This window comes from Aythya marila (genome assembly GCF_965140915.1).
Source record: "Aythya marila genome assembly, chromosome: 1".
NCBI lineage: Eukaryota > Metazoa > Chordata > Aves > Anseriformes > Anatidae > Aythya > Aythya marila.
Window position 1 is genome coordinate 71,635,812 of NC_139042.1, and position 26,096 is coordinate 71,661,907.

Here is a 26,096-nt window from a genome sequence, read left to right on the forward strand (position 1 = left end):
AAGCACTGATATCTGAAGTTTGACAAATACTCTCCAGCATACGAAAGGATAGGGGTGGTAACATCTTGAAGTCTCTGCACAAGTGGCAAAGGTTGTACCAGTATTCTGTTAATTCCTCTGACATGATGTCCACCTCCCCAGGCACTAAGTTTTTTTTCTTACATTGGATCTTTTCCCTATATAGTAACATCCCCTTTTTGCCACTCCAAGAAGAGTGTAAAAGGACACTAACGAGGATTGTTTCTTCAGGTCTATCATCAGTATTCAACACCTCGGTGGTCATCTTAGATATTAATTCGAGAAAAAAATAAAAACATTAAAACCACAGAACAACTCAATTCATTCTAAAAGAATCCAAATTTTTGTACTGGCAGTACCGTGTTTCAAGCCTGACACACAAACACTGAAAAGGAGTTTTCAAAATCAAGATCAGCGAAGCCACAAACCTTATTTTCTTTGTCAAGCTATGTGTCAGCATGTAACTAATCACGACAAATGTTCACTTATTTCATGTTACTCAAGTATCTTTTTAAAGAACTTTGCTTTCAGTTAATTGCACTTTAATTCTGACTTCACAGCACCAGAAAAATAACAGTATTAGACCATTTTACTGCATTCAAGTGGAAAAACGTACGTGTTTTAAGTAACAAAATATGGAACTGAAATCAAGCTCTTCCCTGTAATTTGCACGCAAGCTCAATTACAGACCATACCTCCTAAATCACAAGTAGACTTAAACTGTGAAAGATCAAATGCTGTAGCCACATCTCGTGCTGTCAGGTGGGCAATGCTGTGCATGGCAGCCATAAAACGCTGCTTCACCTCCTGGCTGTGATAATAGTCCTAAGAGGGAAAAAAAACAAAAACACAGTCATTGGCATTTATTTTCATTACTTAGGCATGCTGAGATTATGTTCAGCCAAGGCAGCAGGTGTCCTTATGCATGATTAGCTGATATTTAATTTCAGAAATCTCATGTGAAAGCACCATTGACTAGTTGCCCATCCATGTCTTTTAGTAGTGACAAGCTGCTTCACTGTAGCAACAAGCAGATTTCTGCATCCTCTCCAGAACTGTCACACAGACATCTTTTGTAGGATGTCTCAGAGGACACACACTTAGCTAGTTTGGACGCAGTCTCAGTGATGTCTCGTGCTATTAAATTCAACACTTTTGTCCACTGAAGCTGAGGTAGCATAGCAAGAAGAGATAACCTGAACTGTTTTTAAAGCAACACTATGTCTTTGATATACATTCACTAACAGCTTTTCTCCATAGCAAAATGTCTCCAGACATTGAAACTTTTGCAAAAAAAAAAAAAAAAAAAAAAAAAAAAAAAAAAAAAAGATTTTTCTCCTGCCACAGTCTAAAAATGTTTGTTCTTCCTGATATCAGGAAGATATCTTCCTGATATTCATTTAATTCTTTTATTCTCCCATAATGTGAAAATGATTAGATGAGCAGGCCATAAATTTAGACAAAAAGGTTAAAGCTAGTCACATTTATTTATTTATTTTTAAGTTACTTAAGAAAGTACTCAGTACCAGAAATGTTAGAATGTTAGATATGGAAACATACAAAGAGAAGGATTACCATTTTTAGTGGCAATATATACCAACTTGAAGTATTTACAAAATTACAAACCTAAATAAAATAGACTGGATCCCTCCTCTAGTACATTAACACAAATAGTTTGAAAACAGCTTTGAATATGCAGCCAGCACAGATTGTACTGGACGACCATCAGTAACAAGCAGCAGCACTCAGTATGGAAGGAGTGCATGTATAAGGTACTACCTGCTATTATTGAAAGGCCACACAGCAATCAGTAAGACAAGCTCCAGGATCACTCTGAATATATTAGCTAGATGGGCAAAACTTCAGTCAGAATTTTTCTCAGCACTCAAGATTTTCTAGTACATTCTTTGATTACTCCAGCACTTTAGCACCTAAAGCCTGCACTGCAGGGAACATAAGTCTCATTAGTGAGTTCCACTGTATTTCTAGCATTTCTGAGATTCACCAATTTTCTTAAACAACTCAGTCTCCATTTCCCTCCAGATCAGTTCTTCTGGGTTCTTCACAGCTAGTTTTGGCACAGTGAAAGTTTATATTACCTTAAATAAATCCTCTGCTTTCCTTCCAAAGGCTCGATGGTTCTGTCTGCTTCCCTCTCTAACAGCAGACTCCAGGTTTGTAAAGAGAGGCCAGAGATGATCGTTAGAGTGGATAATGTAGCCATGAAGTGAGTATTCACCATCTGATGTCAGATAAGTATTTGCTGAATCTGTATTACTGTAGCCTTAATGGAGGAAAACAATTGTAACCAGTTTTGTTTCAGCACTTTACAACAGTCTGCTAGTATCTGAAGCCATTTTACCCTGTACAACTGTTAAAGGTGTAGGAAATCCTCATCTTGGCATCACAGGGGTTTTGGTTTTTGTACAAAGATCTCTATGGAACAGTTCTAAAGGCATCCTCATTCTTAAACAATGAACTAGGGACTTTCTTGTTAAAAAGAATGTAGGTGCTGAAGGATATAGGTAAGCACATGGATACATACATATATATAAAATTAAGTATTTATTACTATTTCAATTATATACCTGATATTCAGGGGGAAACCACCAGAAGTTCATCATTCCTGACTGAATTTTTGTTCTGCCCTTAAGGGCTTTCTTCTCGGTGTTTGGTCTTGTCCTCTAACAGCATTGAAAGCTTTTATTCCCTTTTCTCAGCCCTTGACCTTACCATGTAGATGATTCATATGGAAACTTATAAATACAGAGTGCAGGCTGAAAAAGTTAATCCTATTACTGAATATCACATACATACACTTCAAGCACTGTACTGGTCAGGGGCACTAAAAATTAAGAAGCTGTCCATGAAGGACACATTTCAGAGCTCTCATAAAATTCCTGATTCTCTGCTCAAGTTTGTGACTCTGCATGACTGCAGTAGGGAAGTGAGTTTACATGGTCCTTATTTTGGGTGATATATTTGAGCTCTTACACTGCTCCCTGGGACTGCCCATTAAATTTATTAGAATTCAGAGATAATTGTTTTTGCTCTCTGGTGATTTCATTAAATAATGCCTGCTCCCAGATAAAGCACTTCTAGCTGCTAATGATGAACAGAAAGAAACAACAATCCCCCCCACCTCAAATTCAAGATATCTACACCATCAGGTCAGTTCTTGTAACCTTTGAAAAATCTCTTCCAGTACTATATGCAGTTGAGAGTGAGTAGACAGGTATAGAGGTAAGAGAAGGTACCCTTCTCCCCTGACTAAAGGTAAGCAGCATTGTTTGACCATTTTAATCCTCCTTCCCTTCTACCCAGTCTCTTTATTCACCCCTTTTTATTTAAAGAGAAAGGTGGGTGAATTGGAAAAGTCACCTTGTGATGTCTTCTCCAGCAATCCAAGAGCCACACAGGCATCAAGGAGTCTTTCTGTTCCACACACTGAGGTTCCAACCTCGTTTGCAACATCCACAGCCTTCAGAGGACCTTTGGTTTTCAAATAATCAAACATCTTCAGCTTAGAGGCTACAAACAGCGCCTATATGTAGGAAAAAATGTTGTCGTGCTGCATTTAAAAAGACTGCTATCAAGAAACAAAGCAACTACATGTTTTGCCACAGACATTCTAGAAGTACTATTCTACATTATTACTATTATTTAAAAAGGACATAGGGTAACAAAATTCCTAAAAAACTGTTATGACTCGTTTCCTTCCCTCTCAGAGGAGTTTCAATGCCTTAGCCATGTAACAGTATTTAGGACAGACACATGTCTCAGAGAAAGGAACTATTCTGGAATGCAGCCTACTGAGTTTGTATAAAAACTACCTCTTTATTCAGATATTTATCATAACCATTGGTATGGAACACGTTCCATAAATCAGACGTGCTTAACTATCTGAACTGATGCCAATAAGGAACTGGAAAGTTTCATTAAGGCACAGTAGCTGCTTCAGTTACAAGATTGTTCTTTGATTAATAAAAATTAAGTAGAAAAAGGAATGAAGCTCCAAAGCACAACTATACCACATGCTCACCTTAAGATGTATATATGGAATTGGGGAAGACAGAACAATTAATGCATGATAGAACAATTAATGCATGGGCAATTAAGCTGTTTAGGCTGAAAAGTTTAACCAAACTTTTACGGATATACTAACCAGACCAGAGAGAAATGTTAATGATATGTGACTATGTACACCTCTCCATTTGAAATTTATGTGCAATTCTGCACCTAAAACCAAGGAGCATATATAGAGCACAAGAATGGAAGCACAGGCAGCAATCACTGAATCTATTTCTTCGCAACTGCCAGCAGCTACGAACTAAAAAGTTCAAGGCAGTCAAGAAAAATGGATTAACGTTCTATTTAATAAAAACAAGTGGAGAAACAGGAGATTAACTTTGAAAAGGTCTGCTACTGTGTAATTATATACTTTTATCATCTCCCTCTTTTTATGTTTTTCTCTGTTGTACTAATTAGAATGTAGAATTGGGATTTACTAGAATCCAGAATTTCACTATACTGAGTCAATTGCATCTACACTACAGGCATTTGCCTTCCAAGATCTGTTTAATCTTTGGACTAATATGACCTAGAAATTACAAGAGGAATGAGAATGCGGAAAGAGTCAAAAACCTAGCTGATACGAATCATTCTTCTACCATTCTATAATGCTCAGTTCAAAAAAACATCCTTAAAGGTTTGAGTAAAGATCAAACTATGCAAATTCAGAATGTGTTAAGTTTGAGAACATGCTTTAAACCTGATCCCCTCCTGCTCTGCAGCAGCAGGTGTTCAGAATAAACTAAGTGGCAACATCTTTTCCCCTGCAGGAGATTTAAGTCTGACTTACAAAAAGCCTTAAAACAACACTCAAGGATCAAAATGAACTAGATCTTGAGCTTTTATGAAACTCAATGCTTTTGTGCTCTTATCGCTATTCTACAAGGGGAAAGAGAGAAGGTAAGATTTGTGAAGTTATAGAAATAGTCCACCACAACTAGTAGTTCATTTTACAAAGATCCAAGACACAGGAAAATAAAGTCCCACTAGCTCAAGATGAAATTTGGCACTGTGTACTATGATTTTACACTGGATTAGTGGGAAAGGAGAGCTCCTGCTTCTGTTTGCCATTGCCACCAAGTTTTACTGCACAAAACTACATCAGATCACAGTGACTAGCGTACGTAATACGCAACAAAGTGGTTATGATTCTTATTTTGCACTTAACTTGAAAAAATACTAAGCATCATCTCACACATTCAAGTACATCAAAACACGTTCCCTTCGTATGACTGCAAGCAGCACACCCACAGATCTGTAGTGACTGCACTGTAGTTTTCCTTAAGATCTGAGCATGGCTTCCTGCTCTTTCAACAGAACCAGTGTCAACTGTTCTGGGTGTTTCCTTCCATGGGCCAGCCTCCTAAAGAGCTTATTTTTAATATATCTTTAGGTTCAGGTTTGTCATTTCACTGCCACTTGAGCAGTTTTTTTCCACCTCTTCTTGAAACATGAATAGCTTGATTGAAATCGGTGATCTATTTAGCATGACTGCTGCTCATTTCTCCTTCACTATACTGGAGCTCTGAGTAGAAGACTTGGTAGCACTTAATGTCCAGCTACTCATTTCCCTTCACACTTGGCTGCTACACAGAGCACCTGACCTTCAGTTTGTAGCCTATGTCTTTATCAGATATCGCATGGAGATTTTACCTGCAACATGAAACAGGGTATAAAAAAAATTACTTCCGTAATAGGAATAAAAAAGTGCTGTCTTTCAAAGAACTCTAATACTAGCCATTAAAAGTTAAAAAGGAAAAACTGCAACAAGCATTGTATATATTTTAAATGAATTTGGTAAGTTAACCCCATAAAATGTCTTCTTTGTAGTATATCTAAAGGTAACTTACTACTTGATTCTGGTCTTACGATCAGTACAAAAAAATAATGAAAACATCAAAATATTCAGTGGTAAATTCTTACTTAAAGCATTTTGAAGTTTCCCTATAGCATTCCACTTCAGTATTGGAGTACAATCTGCATAAATACATTTCTGAAGTAACTTATTTTGTAATTGGGAGGCAATTACAACATGCATCAGAGCCTCAATCACTGTTGTAGCTAATGAAAGATTATGATTTGAGTTATGAAAGAGTTATGATTTTCATTAAATTGTATTTAATTAGCATGACAAAAGACACATATAAGAGGCAAGGGGGTACTGTTGTCAGACACTCTGGAAGCAGTTTCACTGTTCATACCCAAAGCCAATCGTACACAAACAAAATTAAAATACGCAGATTTTTTTCATTTCAAATCAAGAGAAAGATTTTTATCACATGGGTACTTGAAGTTTCATGGAATAGATAATTGTCAATACCAGAAAGCAATATTTATGTTGTACCAGAATTTTCAGCTTAGATCCTCTAGTACTTCACAGGTCCTTTTAAACTAATTATTATTCTTATCCCAGCTCAGGTATTTCACATTACCTGCTATATATTAAAGTCCAACAAAACAACTGTATCCTTTAGTAAAGTAGTTTTATTTTTTCCTTACCTTTGAGGCTTTAAAACCATCCATCAGGTCTAGAATTTTAGATGGAAGTTTTGCTGCACTTTCTGATGCTCCGTTCTGATTTTCCAAAGGTACCGTAAAGCCAGTTCTGACACTAGAGCTGTTCTCACAGTTGTAAACAGGTCTTGAGGGACACATACTACTGCTGTCCAACTTATTAGCACCTTTATGCTCTGTGAAATTTGATGATTCACTTTCTCCATCACTCAAATTCTCAAAAGTGTCCACAGAAGGGATAGAGTCATGCTTTATATGCTGTACGGTATGTTTGGGGGGTGGATAGTACAATTCTGCTAGCTTTTTGCAGAAGTGATTCAGAGGAAATCCCACCACATTCAAGAAGTCTCCATGGACATATTCAACTAACATCCCACCAAGGGCCTGGATTCCGTATCCACCAGCCTTGTCCCTGGGGGAGTGAAAACAACAACTGAGACCTATGAAGTTAAGATTAAGAGCAAGGTTAACAGCAAAAGGTAGCACAGAACACAATCACTAATACTGGAATAAAGACTAGTGTTCTCAAGTTAGAGGTGGATTAAAGCTACCAGCTAGGCTCAACACTGAAAGTTATCAGTCCTTATATTTACGTTGTGATATATATATATATATATATATATATATATATATATTTTTTTTTTTTCCCATAAGGGTAGGTGGCCTACGGTCCTCAAGCTTCAGACAGTCCAAGTACCATAGCCACAGAAGCTGGAGTTACGTCCTCTGACTGCAGTCAAACTGTGCTGCCATTGCTCACACCCAGTGTTCTCCATGTCCTGGCTACAAAGGAAGGTAACAGCAAGTGTTACTGAGACCAACACTGCCACCCAGTCACCCAGCTGTGTACCGACCCTAACTCTACTCCCCAAGAGGCTGAAGGGCCTTTAGGTATATGTTGGCTCGAAAAAGGAGCTCACACCAAAGAGGACATCCTGGAAACCAAACAACTGTAGTATTTGTCTTGTGGCTCTCAGTCACAGGAATATCTAAAATGAAGGTCAAGAGGATAGATTGCTCTTCCTCAAGAAAGTCCTAATCAGATATAAAATCCACTGCTGTTCCACTCGGCTCTAATTTTTGTGCAGTTCTGAAATGCAGAGTTGTACGCAAGGTGCTCTTAAACGTCATGATAATACTAGTAATTTGGCACAGGTATGCATTCCACAGAAAGTAACCTTGGGAATCTAATGTCTTCAGGTGTAATTATGCAAATTCCACTGTGCAGAATGGAAATATATACAACCAGATAAGCTGTAATAGATCCAACATTTTTACTGTTCACATCTAAGGAACAAGGTAGAAGTGCATTTACTACACGATAACACCAGAGTCTGAAAGCCTAAGTAAGCAACCTTTGAAACCAAAGGTCAGTCAGTCTCAGATCTATTAACTCTGGATAGTAGGCAATTACAAATTGCTTTTGAAAGAAGGCTACTACACAAGATAATTTACTTTTCATCCTGGATTTCATGAGAACAAGTTCTTTAAACTTAGAACTTATTTCCGGAGAGCCTTTCAGGTAGTCTCCTAAATAGAAGCGAAGGAGTCAATATCCCAGCAAATGGGATTTTGAATTACTATAAACTAGGAAATAGGATTTTCCTTTAATCTTGCATTTTAAGCACCTGTGTATAGCTTTTCTCTTGTTCAAAGTATTCTTGTTTTATAACATACTGAAGACTTACACCATCTAAGCTAGAAATACTCTCATCGCTAAATATATTGCTTTTATTTTTAAAATGAAGCAGTATTCCAGTAGGACGAAGTCATTCGGGTGTATGCTGACAAGTAGGCAAAAAAAAAAAAAAAACAAGAATCAAAAGCAGTGGTATCATGCTCCTAGAAAGGATATTAACACCATTTGTCACCTCATTTATTTTTAAGGAGAACTTAACATTCTTGCACTGCATCCAGGTGATTCTCTACTACAGCTCCTAATCCAAAGATGTAAGGCTATGCAGTTAGTAACAGCTCCATTGATCTCTTATGTAGTGTCTTCCATGCCAAAAATTCTGAAAAAATACATCAGTATATACACAGCTCTTATAACTAGCTCTGGCTAATCTGACTGGCTTCTGTGACATGATAAAATTAGTGCTATGCTAGTAAAAGAGGCTTCATTTAGAATAATAGCGTGTATAGCATCAGTTAATTTGTATTAAAAAATAACTCACTTTAAAGACCTCTTGACAAGCTGTAAGATGTTGGCTGTAGCCAAAACATTTTTCGGCAACTGACCTTTCTAGGGAAAACCATGACTTCAAAAGGAATGTGTGTAACAACCAGCAATTAAAAAAACAAGCAATAAAAAAATACCACGCAACACACGAAACAGTGGAGGAGAAAAAGTTATGAAAAGTGAATCAGAGGTAACAAAAGTGCAACATTAAAACACATTTCCTTTGTTATCTGTAAAATTTCAACTTTACTTATGCCACAAAATAATATGTCCACATATACTACATCTGAGTTGTCCAAATAGAGCAAGTGATCAAATAAACTACTGCTGCACTGACAAGTACGACTGGTGCTACAGATGAAGAAAGATGTTTGATTGGGTTATGAGTTGATTTCCAAAGGCAAGAATGCATGTATGACAGTTCCATGTGTCTTGGCCTGTATATTCACATTATTAGAAATACAGGCAAATTTCAGCCACATGGGACAGTCTGAGCTAGTGACTGAACAATAGTAGACACAAAAGAACAAGTTCATCCTCAGTGAAGGAAACATTTAAAATAGGTCAGAAGCAGTACACTAATTTCTTGCATTTTTATTACCCGTGAGACAGTTGGTTGGATATCTAATATCAGCCATCTTCACATATCCACAAATCATATAAGTTCCTTTAAATATGTAGTAGCTTTGTAGAGCAAACACAAGAACTACTGACACCAGTGGTAAAGAAAGTCAGGATTCATTCTCCTGTCTCTTGAGAGAGGCAAAGTTGGCATATTCACAACAACAAACAAGTCAAAGATGAGTTTCCATTGGCAAGGAACTTGCAAAGGAGCAGGTGTGGGCAGGTGCAGGAAAAAGATGTGGTAATGGACTCTGGTGAACACTGAACAGCTCTTTCATAGAGGAAGTAGTCAAATGTAGCTATGTTATTGATGAAAAACAAGATTTGAAGTTAATTCTAGCATAAGAATACAGATTCCCTTACTTCTGTAACACCACACCTGTAAGATTTCTTTTTCAGCTCATAGGAGCTGAAAAGATCTAGCTATGTGCTTGCTAATTTGCGCTGGGAGACCATAATTATTTGCAAAGCCTGAAAGATACATTTGCTTCTATATTCTATAGCTTTAGGGGAAATAACTCTTGGAGAAATCACATAAGGGAAGAAACTTGGACATACATATTCTATTATTATTTTTTTTATTTTATTACTTTATAGTTAATTCTGAAACTGTACAGCTCCAGACTCTGAACATCTCTTACCCAAGTGCAGGAGTCCTTTGCTTTCATTTCACCATTCAAGCAGAGCTATCAAAAACTGCCCAGGATATTCACAACTTTTTCCACAAGGGAAAGATTGCAAAATGAACAGCTGGCTTAGAAAGGCTGACAGAAACCAAGCCTACTATTACACAAGCACAAAATATTTAGGATCGCTATAGTCCAGCCCTCTTTCAACAGAGCAAAGAATAAGAAAAGCCCTTCCAGTAATCAAAAAAAATTAAATAAATCCTTGGTTGGAAAGAGGATCAGGAACGAAACAAAGCGAAAAGTTATCTTTCTGCAGACACGATGAAGGGTATTTTTATAGCCTCACAGTCTACCTTGATTAAGATAGTGCTTTTCTCTCCCTTGTTCATAGTTTAGGTCAGATATACACATTTAGAATTAGCCCGTGTCACCAGTGACTGAATTTAAAATACCACGTCACATCTGTTCTTGATATTAAAAGGACAACTCAATCCAATCACAACAGCAAAAGTTAGACAAATTTTTAATTTTTCATGCAATCAGCCTTTTATTATTTTATGAAATTAAGTCCTTATTATAGTGGGAATAAAAAAAAAAACAAAAAACAACATCAACCCTACAGGAACTTAACCACGTAACTTGTATGGGTGGCTAAGGAGGAGCAACAAAAACAAAACACACACACAAAAAAAACTTCTACTGGTTTACAATATTTACAGGGCACTACATTAGCTGTTCCCTTACAAGCCCAGAGCAAATGCTGCCTGTCCTCTTGATCATATGAATTAAGACCAAGTGGCTTCTGCTCCAGAGAGAAATGAAAGATATTTAACTGCTGATCCTTCAAGCATATGCCATTGCACACTGTTAGCAGAATAAACTGAATTACCCAGTGCTGTTCATAAGCCATTCTGATGTATCACAGCACCGCTAAAGCTTGTCTTCTACAGGAAATAATGAGAACATTCAGAATACTTTGTCCTTACGTTCTTGTAAAAATTCAGTCATTTTCCCTTTAAATCAACTGCATACCAAGGATAGCCTTCCAAAAATCTAACTAGGAATTTGTTATAAACCATATTATTGCCAAAACAATTTTTTTCTGTATAATCCAAATTAATTCCAGCCTCTTTAATAAGCTGGGAACCTTATAAGGCTCAAGGAGCACACCTCATTTACACACACGCACTTAAATCCAAAGTCTACACTGGTTCCTCCTTCCTTAGCAGGACATGACTATATTTATGCCACAAATGAGTGCATAAAAACACTCCCACTGATATTCTTACATAGTCAGAGTTGAAGCTTCGGAGCCAAAAGTCCACCTAAGATCACAAGATACACAGTCCACAGTGCTAACCATGACCTGATTTGCCTTCACTAAGCTGCAGCTAATGAAAGGGAAAAGCAAGTTCGGTGACATCACGATCATTCCCTTGTTGTCTCTAAACAACCTCTTTTCTTTTAAACAGTCCAGTCAACTTCACCTTAAAAGCAGTTAGGCACTCTATTCTCACTCCCATTCCTTCTGTGGAATCAACACTGTCTGTAAGTGGCCATTACATTGCAAAGGTAGAGTAAAGCCATAAGCCAAAAGACATGTGTTCTTGTGCCGTAATTGTAAGCTGGCCACAAGAATAGGGTGAAAATTAAGCTGGTGTTTCTTGCTATGAGAGCAGTATGAACCTAGATCAATCGTATGCCTCTGTTTCCTTTTTTTTTTTTTTTGATAGGTTAAATAAGCCAAGTTCTAGCTTCTTTCAGTAAAGTTCTTCAATATTTTGATTATCCAACAGTTGTTCCATTCACCTATTCTATAATGAGAACTATCCATTACCTCAGGTATCCAGGCTTCCTGAATGCTTCAGTTAACAGAGAGGTACCTGAATATTGTATGGGTACTTGCTAAAAGCCAGGACATTTCAGTCTTCACTTTTCAAATTTATTAGTGTACTATAAAGGTAGTTCAGTTTACCTGGAGGAATTACAGTTCTAGACAAGGTCAGAACATCCACACTGCATCATCTATGCTGTATCATGTGAAACAGCAAAACAGAACGCTAGGCAAAATGCTTTATGCCAGAGGCTAGCAACATACCCTCAGACCTACTCTCGAGTACATTTTGATAGCTAGCTTCAGGGTCTTACTTACATAGGCTCCCCGCTATGAATGTACTCCCATAACAGCTCTTCAGAAAGGTCTGAAAATTTTACTTTAGTTTCTTCATAGAAATCAGTGATCTCTGTCTCTAGTTGATTACCTAAAGAAATGAAAAAGTTTCATTAGAAACAGAAATTAACACGAAAATAGTAGCTTAGAGAATAACATAGGTTTCATTTCACCTCATATTAATTTGAGGTTTTTGCTAGAAAAATATATTACAGCTATAAAATGGTTAATAATGCTCTTTAGGGACAGTGAACTTATCCGTTTACCTCCCCCTCCACATACTCATCATTTTCAGTAAAAGCTGAAAGCTGTAAAAGCTTACATCTTCTATCTTTGTAGTCCTATCTTCAAGCTAACAGGCTGCTCTCCCTGTGCACAACACACAAGTTGATGCTTTTGCAGAACTATTTATAAACTGCTAGCATATACATCCAGCAACAAGAATAAAAAAGTCTGCAAACACCCTTCTAACTTTATAACTGTTGTCAAACTACTCATAACACATCATAGATAGAATTACAGCTGTTATAGATGCCTGACTCTGCAGCTGCATCTTTACTGCAGACTCAGGCATTCAGCAGTGCCATCTGCAGCCATCAGTACAATTTTTGTACCATCTCTCAAGAAATAAGAGGAATATTTCAGCCCTCTATATCTGGAAGTGGTTGTAACAATGTCAAAGGTGCTATAAAATATTGCACACCAGCGTGTGGGCCCCAACATTGTGGGGCTGTGAGGTACACTGTGAGCCTGGTAAAACTGCAGAGCAAGGCTGCTCCAAAATATGTTCAAAAGAAAGCAGCCTTACAAAAACGGTTATTATTAATTCACTCTTTCCTACAAAAGTCACATATTCTGCTACTGCTGTACAAATCATTAGTCTGTATTCTGGTAGCAGTGGACATTTTTGGGGAGGAATGAGGAAGATCTGCAGTACAGACCACAAGAATACTATCCAACTGCTGATGGTGTAAAAATTGAAAAACACTTAATCACACGTAAGAAATTTTAAGAAGTGTTAGTAATCTCTCTTCCTATGTATGTTGTTCCATATTAATACGTAAAACTATCAGCTCAAGATGAAAGTTTCACCTAATGTTTATGGGGCACTTAGCAACAGCATTACGATTAAAATTAAAAGTGTACTCTAGAAAACTCTTTCATTGAATCACTTGAGGAACATGCTGACTTAAGGTATTTTTATTCATCTGAATATACCAAGGCTTAAATCTGTAAGCTACACATGAGACAAGCTGTCATTAGCATCACTACTGCAAGTGTGTGCAATTGCATTTTCTTCTTAGAGTAATCAATGAAAGGCATTATTATTCTTCCTACATTACTTACAGATACAACTTGACAACATTTTATTTATTTTCCAGCAGCTACTCCTACTGTAGAAATATTAATAAGGGTACTGGAAACACTGACCTTATTTCTGTTACAAGAGCTAAGAGCAACCATTCTAATAAAAAATTAAAGTTGCAAAGAATTTGTCAACAGAAAGACAAATGAAGTTTTGGACGAGATCTTGACCCTGACAAAATATTCACTGATGAAGTCTTAACGCAATTATCAGAGGAAATCGCTTAACCAAACACTCCTCAAATTTTAATATTAGGGTGCTCAAAAAACATTTGTTTACTGAAGAAATTAGCCAGTAAATAATATAGATGTATTGGTCTTTACAGTTCAATAAAGACTGAGGCACTACGCCACTATTTTACTCAACTCCTAAAAATAGACTTCTGTTTCCCTTATTTTCTGGAAAGGGAAGTATATCAAAGTTAGTGTGAATCAGATTCTATCCAGTCCCACAGTTTGTAGTACTGTATTTGAACTTCATATAGAGTATTCACACAAGTTCACACTGGTCTTTTAGTTAGTCTCATAGCTTTCAGAGATGGTATTTTTATAGTCTATTGTATTTTGTCTTCTTCCCTCCAGTGCGAACACTGAATGCAATAAGGATGGCTTCTGTGAGGAGTTTTTTATTTACATATCAATATGTTAATTTTCATCTTGAGCAGGAAGCCAATTCAGACTGTATATGAAGAACTTCCACTCTGTTTCTTCACCTGTACAAGTCCTTATGTAAATAATTGCTCATTAAAATACTGAGTTTTAATAAAATGACCCATGTACCTTTACTGCTGCAGTGTATAATAGCCACTCCTGTGAAAACACTGTGCTCTTTCCCACTCAGCCTGTCGCAGAAAACAACATTAAGAAACAGTTTAATGAACCCCATCACATGTAAAAATATTCTACATAATTATGTTACCACAGCCTGTGCAACAGACCATCACATAAATATATCACTTGATGGCTCTGACTTGTATCCTAAACAAATTTATTTTATTTATTTCAATATAAGTGAAAAGACATTAACAAAACAAGCCAAACAAAAAAGTTGAAGACATTCAGTTATGTTGTTCCCAAAGGTGACACAGCTTGGACTAAAAAAGCTTTTGTATGGATTTCATCCAGATACCCAGGGATCCCACAGCAAGCTACAGAAACAAAACCAGAGTGTACAGGAAGACAGCTCACGCTCACTCTTACCCAGCCCAACTCTCAGCTGAGCTGACGTGGAAATCCTGAGCCAGTATGATCTCTCTCATAGTTGGCTCCAGAGTGCCACACTGTGGCTGATTAATTGTGAGGGCTTTAAGGTTTTTTTTTTTTTTTTTTTTTTAAATGTAAAAACAACAGAAGTACAATAAATGCTAGGAAAACTTAAATTTTTGAAGAGACTAATTAAGGAATACTCTCATGACCAAGCTATAATTTGATGTGTCCAGGAGCATCTCACTCTTAATAAACACCACAGGATTTAACATAATTAATTTTAAAATGAAACGATGAGTGAAAAGTTTTAGTCTGACACCTTGGATATGTATTTTTATCTTTCCTATTTTTTCCAGTTTATATAGAATACAATTAACAGGAGTTTAATTTTAAGTGCATTTCATATGCATGATTAAGAGAATGAACTGCTGTACCTTCAAAAAATCAGACATTTGTGTGCAATAGTAGACTACACTCTTTAAAAAAAAAAAAAAGTACTATTTTTGAACTAACCAAACTTGGCATGTTTTTAGCAAAAACAGAGTGTTAAGAAATCTCTTGCCAGACAGATTCCTTTGGGAATCTCCTACTAATAACATATGCTGCTGTCACTTACTGGATAGAGCGGAAAAGCTACTGCTGCTAAGTTAGTAACATGCCACAAAGAATAAGAATCAGCTTAACTCATCAGTGCAAAAAAAATAATAATCTAAAATAGACTTAGAGAGCTAAACTCCAAAAAAACACCAAGCCCTTTATATTCTCCCTAGAAGACTCTGGAGTTACCATGTAAACTCCTGAATCAAGTGGAAAATATTTTGTGTTTTCTCCCCCATACAAGAGAAGAATGACTGACTAGTGGATTCGTCACATCTCAGTCTTTCCTGAAAGGTGATTAATTTCTTTCAGTTTCTTGGAGGAAGAAAAAAAATCCTACAACATACCATTCATCTTAAATGACAAAGTATCCTCCAGGAAAAAAAAAAAAAAACAAAAACAGAGGCCTAAAAAGTGCCAGCCCATCCATTGGAAACAGTGATGGAAGAGATTTTTTCCTCAGTTAAACTACAAATTCAAAAAGCCAGCATCTGGGTTGGATGAAAACTGCAAGATGTACCATAAATGGATATTACTTTTCAACGCATTCTTATAATTAGTTTCACTATGTGACCCTGCTTGAGCAGAGGTGTTGGGTAAGACGACCTTTCAGAGGTCTCTTCCAACCTCAACCATTCTCTAATGAATTTTCTATTGACAGTATTAGCTCTTAATATAAAAAATAATCATCAATATACACATTCTTCTTGGAAAGTGATTAGCAAATTATTTATCTAAGAACATTTAAACTAAAGGACATTGTTTTAAATTGCGCTACCTTGTTTCCTTTCAAAGGAAATGTCCAGTCATCAATGATTGGACATCACTATGTACTCTCTCATACACAGAATTCTTTTTCATTGAACTTCAAGCCTCAAAACACTTCTGTCCTCTTTCCCTACATGGTATATCTCCGTATCTTCCCTTCCTGTACCAACTGAAGCATACAGAGTCTTGTGATAAGTGATTCTGAAAACTAATTCAAGTGAAAACGGAACGGTTATATCTCTTATCAGTTCCCTGCGGTGAAGCTGATCTAAAAGCACATCTAACTCTTAGACAGAACTGACATGGTATTTAAAAATGTTTGAAAGATTTGTAGCCAGACTTCTTGATACACACCAAAGAACCGATAAAGCTGTAAAAACAACTTAATAAACATATTTTGAAACTTATTTGAAAGTACAAACCTTGACAACATCCTATATGCATCTTGCTTATCAACTGGTTTCTCCAGGATCTGCTCATCCACGGACTAAAACAGAAAGACAGAGATACCGAGCTGTCTTCTCACTTTTCTTGAAACTGAGGCCAGAAAAGAAAAGATTTAAACCATGACTTCAGACAAGCCTTCAAAATAAGTCTACTGAGCAGAGCAAGAAGCGCAGATACTTTGGTAGAACAGTTAACTTACTGTCTAGCACCACTACCCTCCAGCAAAAAAAGCTCTCCAAAAGGTAATTCAACTTCCCCTGACTTTCACTGTTTACTGTCTCAGCGGAGATGATAGGCATAAAGTTGCTCGCCGCATGAGGGGCAACATTAAACAGTTCACATGATCTGGACTTCTTGACAGTAAGTCACCAGGGAACAGAATTTCTATTGCACAGGAACCCACATTACAGAGGATCAAAGGCAATAGTTAAGCAATACTAGTGTCTCTGGAAAAACAGTACTAATATTCCTAGCACCCAAGATACCAAACATTGCTTCATTTAGGAAAAAAAATTATAGACACATCTACAGAACCCTCAAAACGCATCATACTTCAGGCATAACTTTTCAGCAAAAATCACTTTCTAAATTTAAACCTAAAGATTTTCTACACTTATCATAAATTAAAACAATGATAAGGCATATAAGACCTCTTACCACAATAGTGTCTGCTCCTATAACAATATCAGGTGTTCTCAGGTGTTTCTGCAAAGGCATAAAGAAATAATGTATTTCTCAAAACAGGAAGAAAGAACAAAGCCCATTAAAAACCTGAGGTGAGAAAGCTTAAGTTGACCAGTTTACAGGTACTACTACACAGACCTGAAAACACTTTCTCCTTTTGCACTCTTTACAAAACAGTAATAATTTGTATCACCATGAAAGTGAAGAAAAAGGAGGCCTGAGCAGACTATTAGCAGGTTACAACTTTGCCAAATACGTTACTGATGAACAAATACATGTACGTCCAGGAAAGATCTAACTGCATTCTCAGTTTTTTCATTCTTTTCATTCTCATTTTCATTTTTTCATTCTCTCTCTTTTTTTTTTTTTTTTTTTTTCCTTTAGCTACACTTTGCTTCTCTCTTAAAAGGAAACATATACAGCCCATTTTGGGGAACTAAGTAGGGGTATATACAGATTCCTTCTAGCCCTTTCTTGGCTTTAAACTAACTTGTCTTACAGGTGAATTTCGATTCACTTCCATGTTAATGAGGTACACAGCTATGATTTAACACAAGTAGACAGGAAACTTGTCTGTAACTCTCACCATTATATTAACACATTTGTAGGGAGGCACTTCTGCAGATATGCTGTTGATAGCTGGAATTAGTTCTATTTAAAGCACAACATTTAAAAAAAAAATCCTTTGTAATGAAGCATTTTGAAATCCACTGAATTAGCATTATCACCAGCATATTTTGCAATGAAAGCCCAGTGTAAGTTAGTTCATAAGTTTGTACTGAAAATACAGTCCTAATGTATTCTCTGAACACCATTCTCTGAAAAAGGAGTAGGCAGAAACCTGGATAACGATTTACATTGAAGATCATGCAATATTTGCTTTGAAGAATGGTGACATCTGACAACATTGTTGGTTTAAAGTGTCTGACATTCCCTTTCTGATATCAGTATAGGTTCAACAAATATATTTCTCTCTTTCAGGGCTTGTATTAAGACATTACAGTACAGTTTGTAAAATCTCGTCAGCTAGACTGCTGAAAAGGTTCTGGTAAAGAACAGCCTTATCTGCTCACACTGCTTACAGACAAGGGCAGAAATCAAATATACTACTTATAAAAGTTGGATTGCAGGTTTTGGCAATAATTAAGATTCAAAATTGTTGCCTTGACTACAGAACCTGAAATTATCAGCTTCTCACTCTTAAAGCGAACATCAATCTCTTTCTCCAGAATGCTTTACAGCTGAATGCCTTGTTTTTCTGATTACCTTCAGCATCTTTATACTCACAAATTCTGAACTATTACCTTGTCACAACTGTTCAGTCGAACTACTTTGCAATGAAAGCTACAGCAAAGCACTGGATTCAGTCAAATAATACCTGTAATAAGCAACTGTCAGGCTAAGATGCAGTCACAAACCTGACTGCTGAAAGGAGATACCAATTATGTATCCCAAGCTGAAGCACTTGTACACTTCTGACAAAAAATGCAAGCTATGTCTGCTTGTAGAAAGCCTGAACTGCAGGCATTGGACCTTCTTTTGAGTAGGAAAGTACATTTCAGGGATGCCATCTCTCACAAATGACAGAAAACATCCATCTCCTTTAAGTGGGTGAAAAAACACTCACAGACCACCTCAGAAGTATGTGCAAATTAAGTCCCTGTAACACACACCATTTAAAGACAAAAATCTCACTGCAGAAATAACTGGTAACTTACTACGTGCATTCTGTTTGCTACTTCCAGGGCCTTCTGCTTTGCAGTTTCTACAGCATATTCATAAGGGGCTGCAAAAGATGACTTTTCAAGCGTCTCCTTAAACCAGGATGGAACTACCTCAAACCGCAGGCCCTGTAACAAAGAAAGGAAAACAATACAGTCAGCCTCATGTTGTTAAAAAAAAAAATAAATAAATTGCTTCTATTATAGGGTTTTGTGTTTTCATATCATTTGTAAGTAGTCCAGAATAAGAAGCCTCACCAGAAATAACTTCTGAACTACTATGCTTATGTTATTTTCCCCTATTCCACCATGATATTAATCCATCCATGGCACTTGTGCAACAGTACTGCATGCTTACAGGATCTTTACCACCTGCAGTTATGTGTTATTATACATGTGATAAGTAGAAACCAAGTGCCAGTTATCTGTGGTTTTGTCAAAATAACAACAACTCTCCCTGCTTCCTGCCTGCAGATGACACACGTACACCTCCTGCACCCAGCAGAGACACTATGCTTCTAATAGCTGGGTGCATGTCTCAACCTCTGTAATTCTCTACATCTCCATATTTTGCAAAAAATATGCTTTCTTTACATTTAAGTTCTAACTTCTCCTACAAGAAGGGCTCTGTGCAATCTATTAGGCATGCACTGAGGCGCCATTCAGAAGCTTCTTGCAGCCAGACTGGTGAGGTCGGTGTGTGCCCCCACGGGCACAATGCTCTGACAGAGGGGATCCAGCTTCTTCATCTCTGTGTGCAAGAATAAAAAGTGACGCTGACCTTATTCCCCTCGCTGCACACACCTAACGCTAACCCCATGAAACAAGGGAGATGGTAGGCCATTTGCAAATTATTTCGGCCCACAGTAAGGCCTCCCAAACTTTCCTGTGACATGCCAGAGGTAGGTGTGCAGGCATTTATGAGTCAGAGCCAGCCCTGCTGCATCACCAGCAGGGTAACTCAATCCACACGTACACCAATCTGCACATAAACCCACCGACACTGAGAACCCCTAAGAAAGAAAACCGTGATCGAAAACAACGAAAATAAAGTTTATTTTCTCAAGCATTCACGTGTGAACTGTGTCCTTCCCCCCCCCCCCCACACACACACACCCCCCAGCCCCTGGGGCACCGCCGGGCCTCCCGCCGGGAGGGGCAGGGCAGGGCAGGGCAGAGCACGGCGGGGCAGGGCGGTGCAGCTATGGCCGGCTCGGCACTCACCACGTTGGTGAGGATCTCCTGGCGGCGCGGCGAGGCGCTGGCCAGCACCACCCTCTTGCTGACCAGCTTCCCCAGCACCGGGTTCAGCGCCATGGCCGCAGACACCGCCGCACGTCCTTCTTCTCCTCCTCTTCCTCCTCCTCCTCCCCCCTCCCCAGCGGGGCGGCCATATAATGGCGGCGGGGCGGAGCCGGGGCAGGCGGGGAGGGCTGGCAGGAGGTGGGCTGGGGCAGTGTGGAGGCAGGGGGCAGTGGGGAGGGAGGGAGAGGCATCGGCCGCTTCTGGCAACCTCTCCCCCCCGCCAGCAGTTGTCGAGGGAAAGTGTTCGGCAAAGAGGTGTTGTCGGTTTTGGTTTGGTTTGGTTTGTTTTGCAGAAAAATGAGATGTTATCGTCACCGGATGATTTGATGGGTATCTCAGCGGATAGGATGTCCCCTCTTTGGCCTTTCGTGTGAAGGAGAAAATAAAAAAGGCTTAATATAAAAGCTCAGATACATTCCCAAAAACTTGCAGATGGTATGACAGTAGGTCATACCTGGCCGGCTAGAAAAAGAGCAAACTATGTACTCTGGCATTAAAAATAATAATATATCTAGTCATAGCAGTTTGCATTCAGTAACAGAGTCTGTTGACATCCATCTCATTCCATCCATATGTACATACATGACCAGCCATGGAGAGCAGCACCAGCAGCCACGCTCAGCACCCACACAAACACCAATGGCCTCATCGTCTTCCCCTCTGGCTGGTCAGGATGAAGGACTGTTGGAGGGAAATACGTGTATGTATACACACATACCTACCTACTTACCTATATACACTGTGAGCCCCTGCAGGATCTGACCTTAGACACCCAGTCTATGCATTAACTTGCTCCCCAAATCCCCTAGTCTCCCCAGCTGCTGGCACCTGAGCCTCCAAGCCGCATCTCCACTCCAGTTGCAGGTACAGATACACAGGCACCCTCACACATCTTTCCCCACCCAGGCACATACACAAATGGGTCTCTCAGTTGATCTTCAGGCCCCATGGACCCTCTGGCAGTCAGCCTGGAGCTCCTGGGTCCTCTAGCAGCCACCTCCCCAAGTTGTGCCACACTCACAGAGACACACACCTAGCTTTCAAGATACTTACCCTACTCACTGGCTAGTACAGTTTGAGGTTTGATAGCCATCACATACCAATTTGCATTCCTTGACTCCTTCCAAGTGCCTCTGTCCCGTGGCCCTATATGAGACCAGACTCATTTATGGGCAGCAGTGACTTGAGATCAGGTCTGAAATTTGTCTTCAGAGACATTTTTGCTCAAATAATCCTAATATATTAAGAACCTAGGGAAGTTATGCTAAAATGAAAAAGGAAATAAAATGCTTAGATTAAATACAACTGTGAATGTGGGTTGCTGTCCTTAATATGTAAGGGGACTTAAGTAGATGTTAACATCCTTATCAAATCCGTAACTCTGAAATAATTCTGGGATAGCTGGAGAAGTGACTAAAAAGAAAGGGCAAGTGTGAAACAGGGAGAGGAACAGTCTCTGCTTGTCATAGAGCTTGTCAGATCTAATTCTTTGCTCTTTTCTCAGGCCAATGAAAAGTGACATTTCTCCTTGCAAAAAAAAAGAAGATACCACAGAAATAGAATCCTGAGTATCCTTCATATGATCCCGTTATAATTTATGATTGAATAAAAGGACAAGAATCTCATCAAGTCACAGAAATGCATGTCTCCTGGCACATACAGGTCAAAGATTTGGAATTAGTCCTCTGGGAAAAGTATTATATCCCTATCTCTAATGCCTGAGTTCAACATAAGCCTAAAGCTTAATTTATGTACCTCTTCATTATAACTGCAATATGAACCAAAGAAAGGGAAATTGCACTTGTATGGATGTTGCAAGGATTTGGGACATAATTCTTATCTGAAGTCATCTTTTTATACGCTGAATTGCTATGTGTGGGATATAAGCAAGTTTGATAAACTTAATTCAGACACTCCAGAAGATTAAGATGATAATGCAAAGTTTTCCATAACAATCCAATAACAGTCCTGATTTTCTTCTATTTCTGTTCATTTTATTCAGTCTTCTTGAGTACTTTCACCACTATAAATGTGAAGTAATGATGGTGTGCCTTCCATCCAATGCATGTACATGTATTTATACAAAGAACAACCTTGACAGAAAGAATGCCTTCTGTTCCTTCCAGCTTGTTTTGATAGATAATAATGAAATACAAATCTGCTGTCTCTAGTAATTTATAGAGGTTATAAGGATGTATCCAACATATATCATTCCTCCTGCTTGTGGAGCCCAATTAACTCAAATGTAAGACAAGCATGATTTACCTCCCTTGACTGAATTCTGCCTACATACTGCTCCTCTGATTTGCACGAAGAACTTTTTGAAAGCTAAATAATAAAAAAAAGAAAAGGGGGGGGGGGGGGGGGATCATGGGGGGATGGAGAATTTCTACAGTCTTTCCCCTGACAGTTCAGATAATGTCAAAAAAATGGAGATTGGTACAGGGAACTTCTTAATATGAAAACAATGATAATGTGGCTTTTTAAATTATTAATTTAAAGACCAATAACTAGTAAATCTGTTACTCTGACAAACATGACAAAGAGTTGAATTAGTTTATTTAAAAGGCAAAAGCACAAAGCTGTAAAAATGCATGCTTTCATTGACCTGTATGTGGTTTATACTGGTCTAAATGTGGTAAAGTTCAAAGTATCCTTTGTGATCAAGCTAAAAATTTTCAAGTAAGCTATCACAGGTCAGCGAGATTTGACAAGTAATTATTTTTAATTAGTCTACAGCAACTTTGCAAGAGTTGGAAAAAATAAGTGTGAGGCTGCAGTGAGCCAACCGAGGTGAAGATCAATGACAACAGCAGTTATCAGAAAAGTTTCTGTCTTGGCTGACCATGCTAGTCAAAGATTAGCTTGTCCAAGGTTGGTTATGAAACTGTTGACTTTTTCAAATATCAGGTGTATTTTGAGCAACAGCAAAGTAACAGTTAGAGCTCTGAACTGTAGAGACCTTTCCTTAATATTTTTGTTCTGGACCTCTCTGCTTTTCTGCCTACGTATTTATACTATGGCCATAACTCGAAGCATGTGGAGAACACTGTGCTAATCAAATTCTCATACCTACATTTATGTATATCGCAATAAGTGTATGTATTTCAACCTGGATCTATTGTTTGGCTGAGTGATCTGTATCAGCACAAGATCAAATTGCTTGGAGGACAATGCATTTCCATTGCAAAGAATATAGAGAATCCTCAGGATATTGCGATGAAAGAAATGAACATTTCATCATTCACAAGGCAACTTGGCATTTCTAGGACAACCTCATTAATTCTGAGAGTGCAGTCTTAATTTTTCAGAAGCCTCTTTTTGGCATTGAAATCCTTGCTGTAGTCCAACATAACTACACAGTTCACAAAGCAATAACTCATGTTTCTGTTACTGTATGGATTTAAAGATGTATTCTATTTCACCAATTAATAATTAGCTCCATGGATTCTCCTCTGTTTAAAAACAACAAACGAATCATTCAACATTACCCACGTAACGTTTTATTATAATATTTTTGCATACAGCTGTATTTAGCTAGCTATTTCATCTGAACCATGCTATTGTAGTGAGCTTCCCATTTCATATAATACAGTATCTACTATGATTAGTTTACATGTTCAACTAGATTTTTGATTTTGAAGGGCTATTCTAGATTTTTAATAAGTTCAGATTTTTGCAAGGTAGGTGAAACACTCTGACTTTCAAATTACTTTGTCCTTGCTTCCTGTAGAGTACTGCTGAAGTTCTATTGGAAAAGCCTAAGATTTTAAAGAGTCATTGTTCCAGACTAAGGGAGTGTTTTCAGTGTGGGAAGTCTAGATTTCTTTCACTTTGCTAGCTCTGTGTTCTCATAGTGCATTTTTAAGAACCTATATCAATTCAGTTTTCTTCAGCTCATGTCTAAATACTTCTTTGTTCTCTTCTATCAAACTTTGAAGTTCAGCAAAATCTTGGTGTGCCTATATGATCATATAATTCCATTTTTATCTTAAGTAATGTGGTATTATAAGCATATAATGAGCTTTTGAGGAAACCACAGAAAGTCAGATTAAACATTATTTTGTTACATACATAGGCTTTATATTATGTAATGTCTCTGTAAATGTTTTTACATATAGTTCATTTCATGACATTCATGCCACGTAGTTATCAAATGGCATTAAGCCTTGCCTATGAAGAAACTTCCCAGTTGAAGGAATGTAGTGTATCTCATGCCAAAGGAACAGCAACCATCTCTGAGGCAGCTCCGTGCCCACCTCATGAGACAAGGAAAAGCACCTACATCAATCATAGTCCGGGGGCATGCTGGCCACTCACAAGATAGCTTTTAACAAACAAATTGTCACCCAAGCCTTGGTGAAGCATTTTTGACCAGCATACTTAAATAGTGCAAGGAAACTCTTTACAAGAACTGGAAAAGGGATGTCAGTGATTAACTGGTTGCATTTGGCCTTTACCACAGAGAAGGTATTGCATTAGGGAAGAACCTAGAGCCTTGAAGAAATCCCACTGGGAACAAAATAGCATCCCAGGGATAAGACCACAGTATGACAGGCTTTGTCCTTTTGCTGTCCTTGAGGATTAGCTGCCAGCAAGCTCCATGTCAGCAACACCGGGCTGAAGAAAGGAATGCTTCCTTCCAGCATGTTTCCACCAGCTGTGCTCCTTCAGGGAAGAAATGGTGTATTGCAAACACTTCCCAGTTTACATGATACAGAAGCAGCATCACAGCTGTGCATCCTTCCAGTGCTGTCTTTCACAGCTGTTGCCACAGCCCAGCATCTGCCACTGAGAAACTTCTCTGATCTTCAGCTTGCTTTCTGTCTCCTTGAGAGATAGCCCAAGTTTGATAGCCCAAGGCCATCAAACAATCTCAGAGGAGATGACAGGGTAGTGCCTAATAACCCCATAATCACTGGGACAGGGGGTTCAGTGTTTGCTGACAACATCCCTAGTTGTTTGTGTACTTGTGGGGCAGAGGATTATTTCAAATCCCTGAGTATCTCTTAAAGTTGCATGGCTTGTTGGTGGTAGCTCCACATCTAATGGCTCTGCTAATTCCACATCTAATCTCAGCGTTTCCCCAGTCTCATTCCTGTTGATGTTTTTATAAGCTCTAGAGAAAAATAAATAGCACATCAGACTGTAAAGAACACTTTTTCTAGATAGTTTATTCTGAAAAACAAACAAACAAAATAAAACCACAGCAACATATAAACGAATTGATAAAATATTTTCAGAAAAATTGTGTTTACACAATGCATATATTACATACACAGCATGTGCACACTACATCTGTTTGTGTGTTTGTATTAAACACATGTACACATATATTTGTCTAAGTATGAAAAACAAATAAGATGTTTCTCTTCTTCTTGTACAGTATGATGATTACTGGAACGATAACGGTTCAGAGGTAGTTAAAATGAAGCTAAGATGCAGAAAAGAGGTTTATAGGCTCAGCTGGAATACCACCTCCTCCAGAAAATGATTTCCCCACCGAGACTCCAAGGTAAAAGCACGTTTTGTGGAGCTCTTAATATGTTCGCTACACAAATCTCCACAAGAGGGCAGTACGTCCCGTGTTTTTTTTCTAAGGTTTTGCTAGCATACTGTAATTTTCAAATAGCTATAGAGAGCTGTAACTGGTAAGGATAAAAAACAAGCACTACAAACACTCGGAAGTCCTAGTCTGAAGTACAAGGACTGCTTAATATAACTGTGTATGCCTCTGTGTGTGTGTGTTTGCATATAGGGGTAATCTGACACGAAGTTAATGTCAATAGCTCCAG

General features: G+C 38.1%; 1 protein-coding gene across 2 annotated transcripts in view; it reads right to left on the reverse strand.

The window, feature by feature from the left end:
- The window catches only part of ASMTL (acetylserotonin O-methyltransferase like), a 28,023-nt gene extending 7,683 nt beyond the window's left edge, over positions 1-20,340 (reverse strand). For both annotated transcript variants that reach the window (XM_082762884.1, XM_082762883.1), the window contains exons 1-10: positions 20,221-20,340; positions 18,994-19,125; positions 17,249-17,296; positions 16,567-16,631; positions 14,354-14,415; positions 12,191-12,299; positions 6,589-7,015; positions 3,400-3,562; positions 2,118-2,302; positions 714-843 (exon numbers count right to left, since the gene is read on the reverse strand). In XM_082762884.1, coding sequence (XP_082619010.1) covers positions 714-843; positions 2,118-2,302; positions 3,400-3,562; positions 6,589-7,015; positions 12,191-12,299; positions 14,354-14,415; positions 16,567-16,631; positions 17,249-17,296; positions 18,994-19,125; positions 20,221-20,313 — 1,414 coding nt within the window. In that variant the 5' untranslated portion in view covers positions 20,314-20,340. The remainder of the gene's footprint in view (positions 1-713; positions 844-2,117; positions 2,303-3,399; positions 3,563-6,588; positions 7,016-12,190; positions 12,300-14,353; positions 14,416-16,566; positions 16,632-17,248; positions 17,297-18,993; positions 19,126-20,220) is intronic.
- Positions 20,341-26,096: the final 5,756 nt, after the last annotated feature.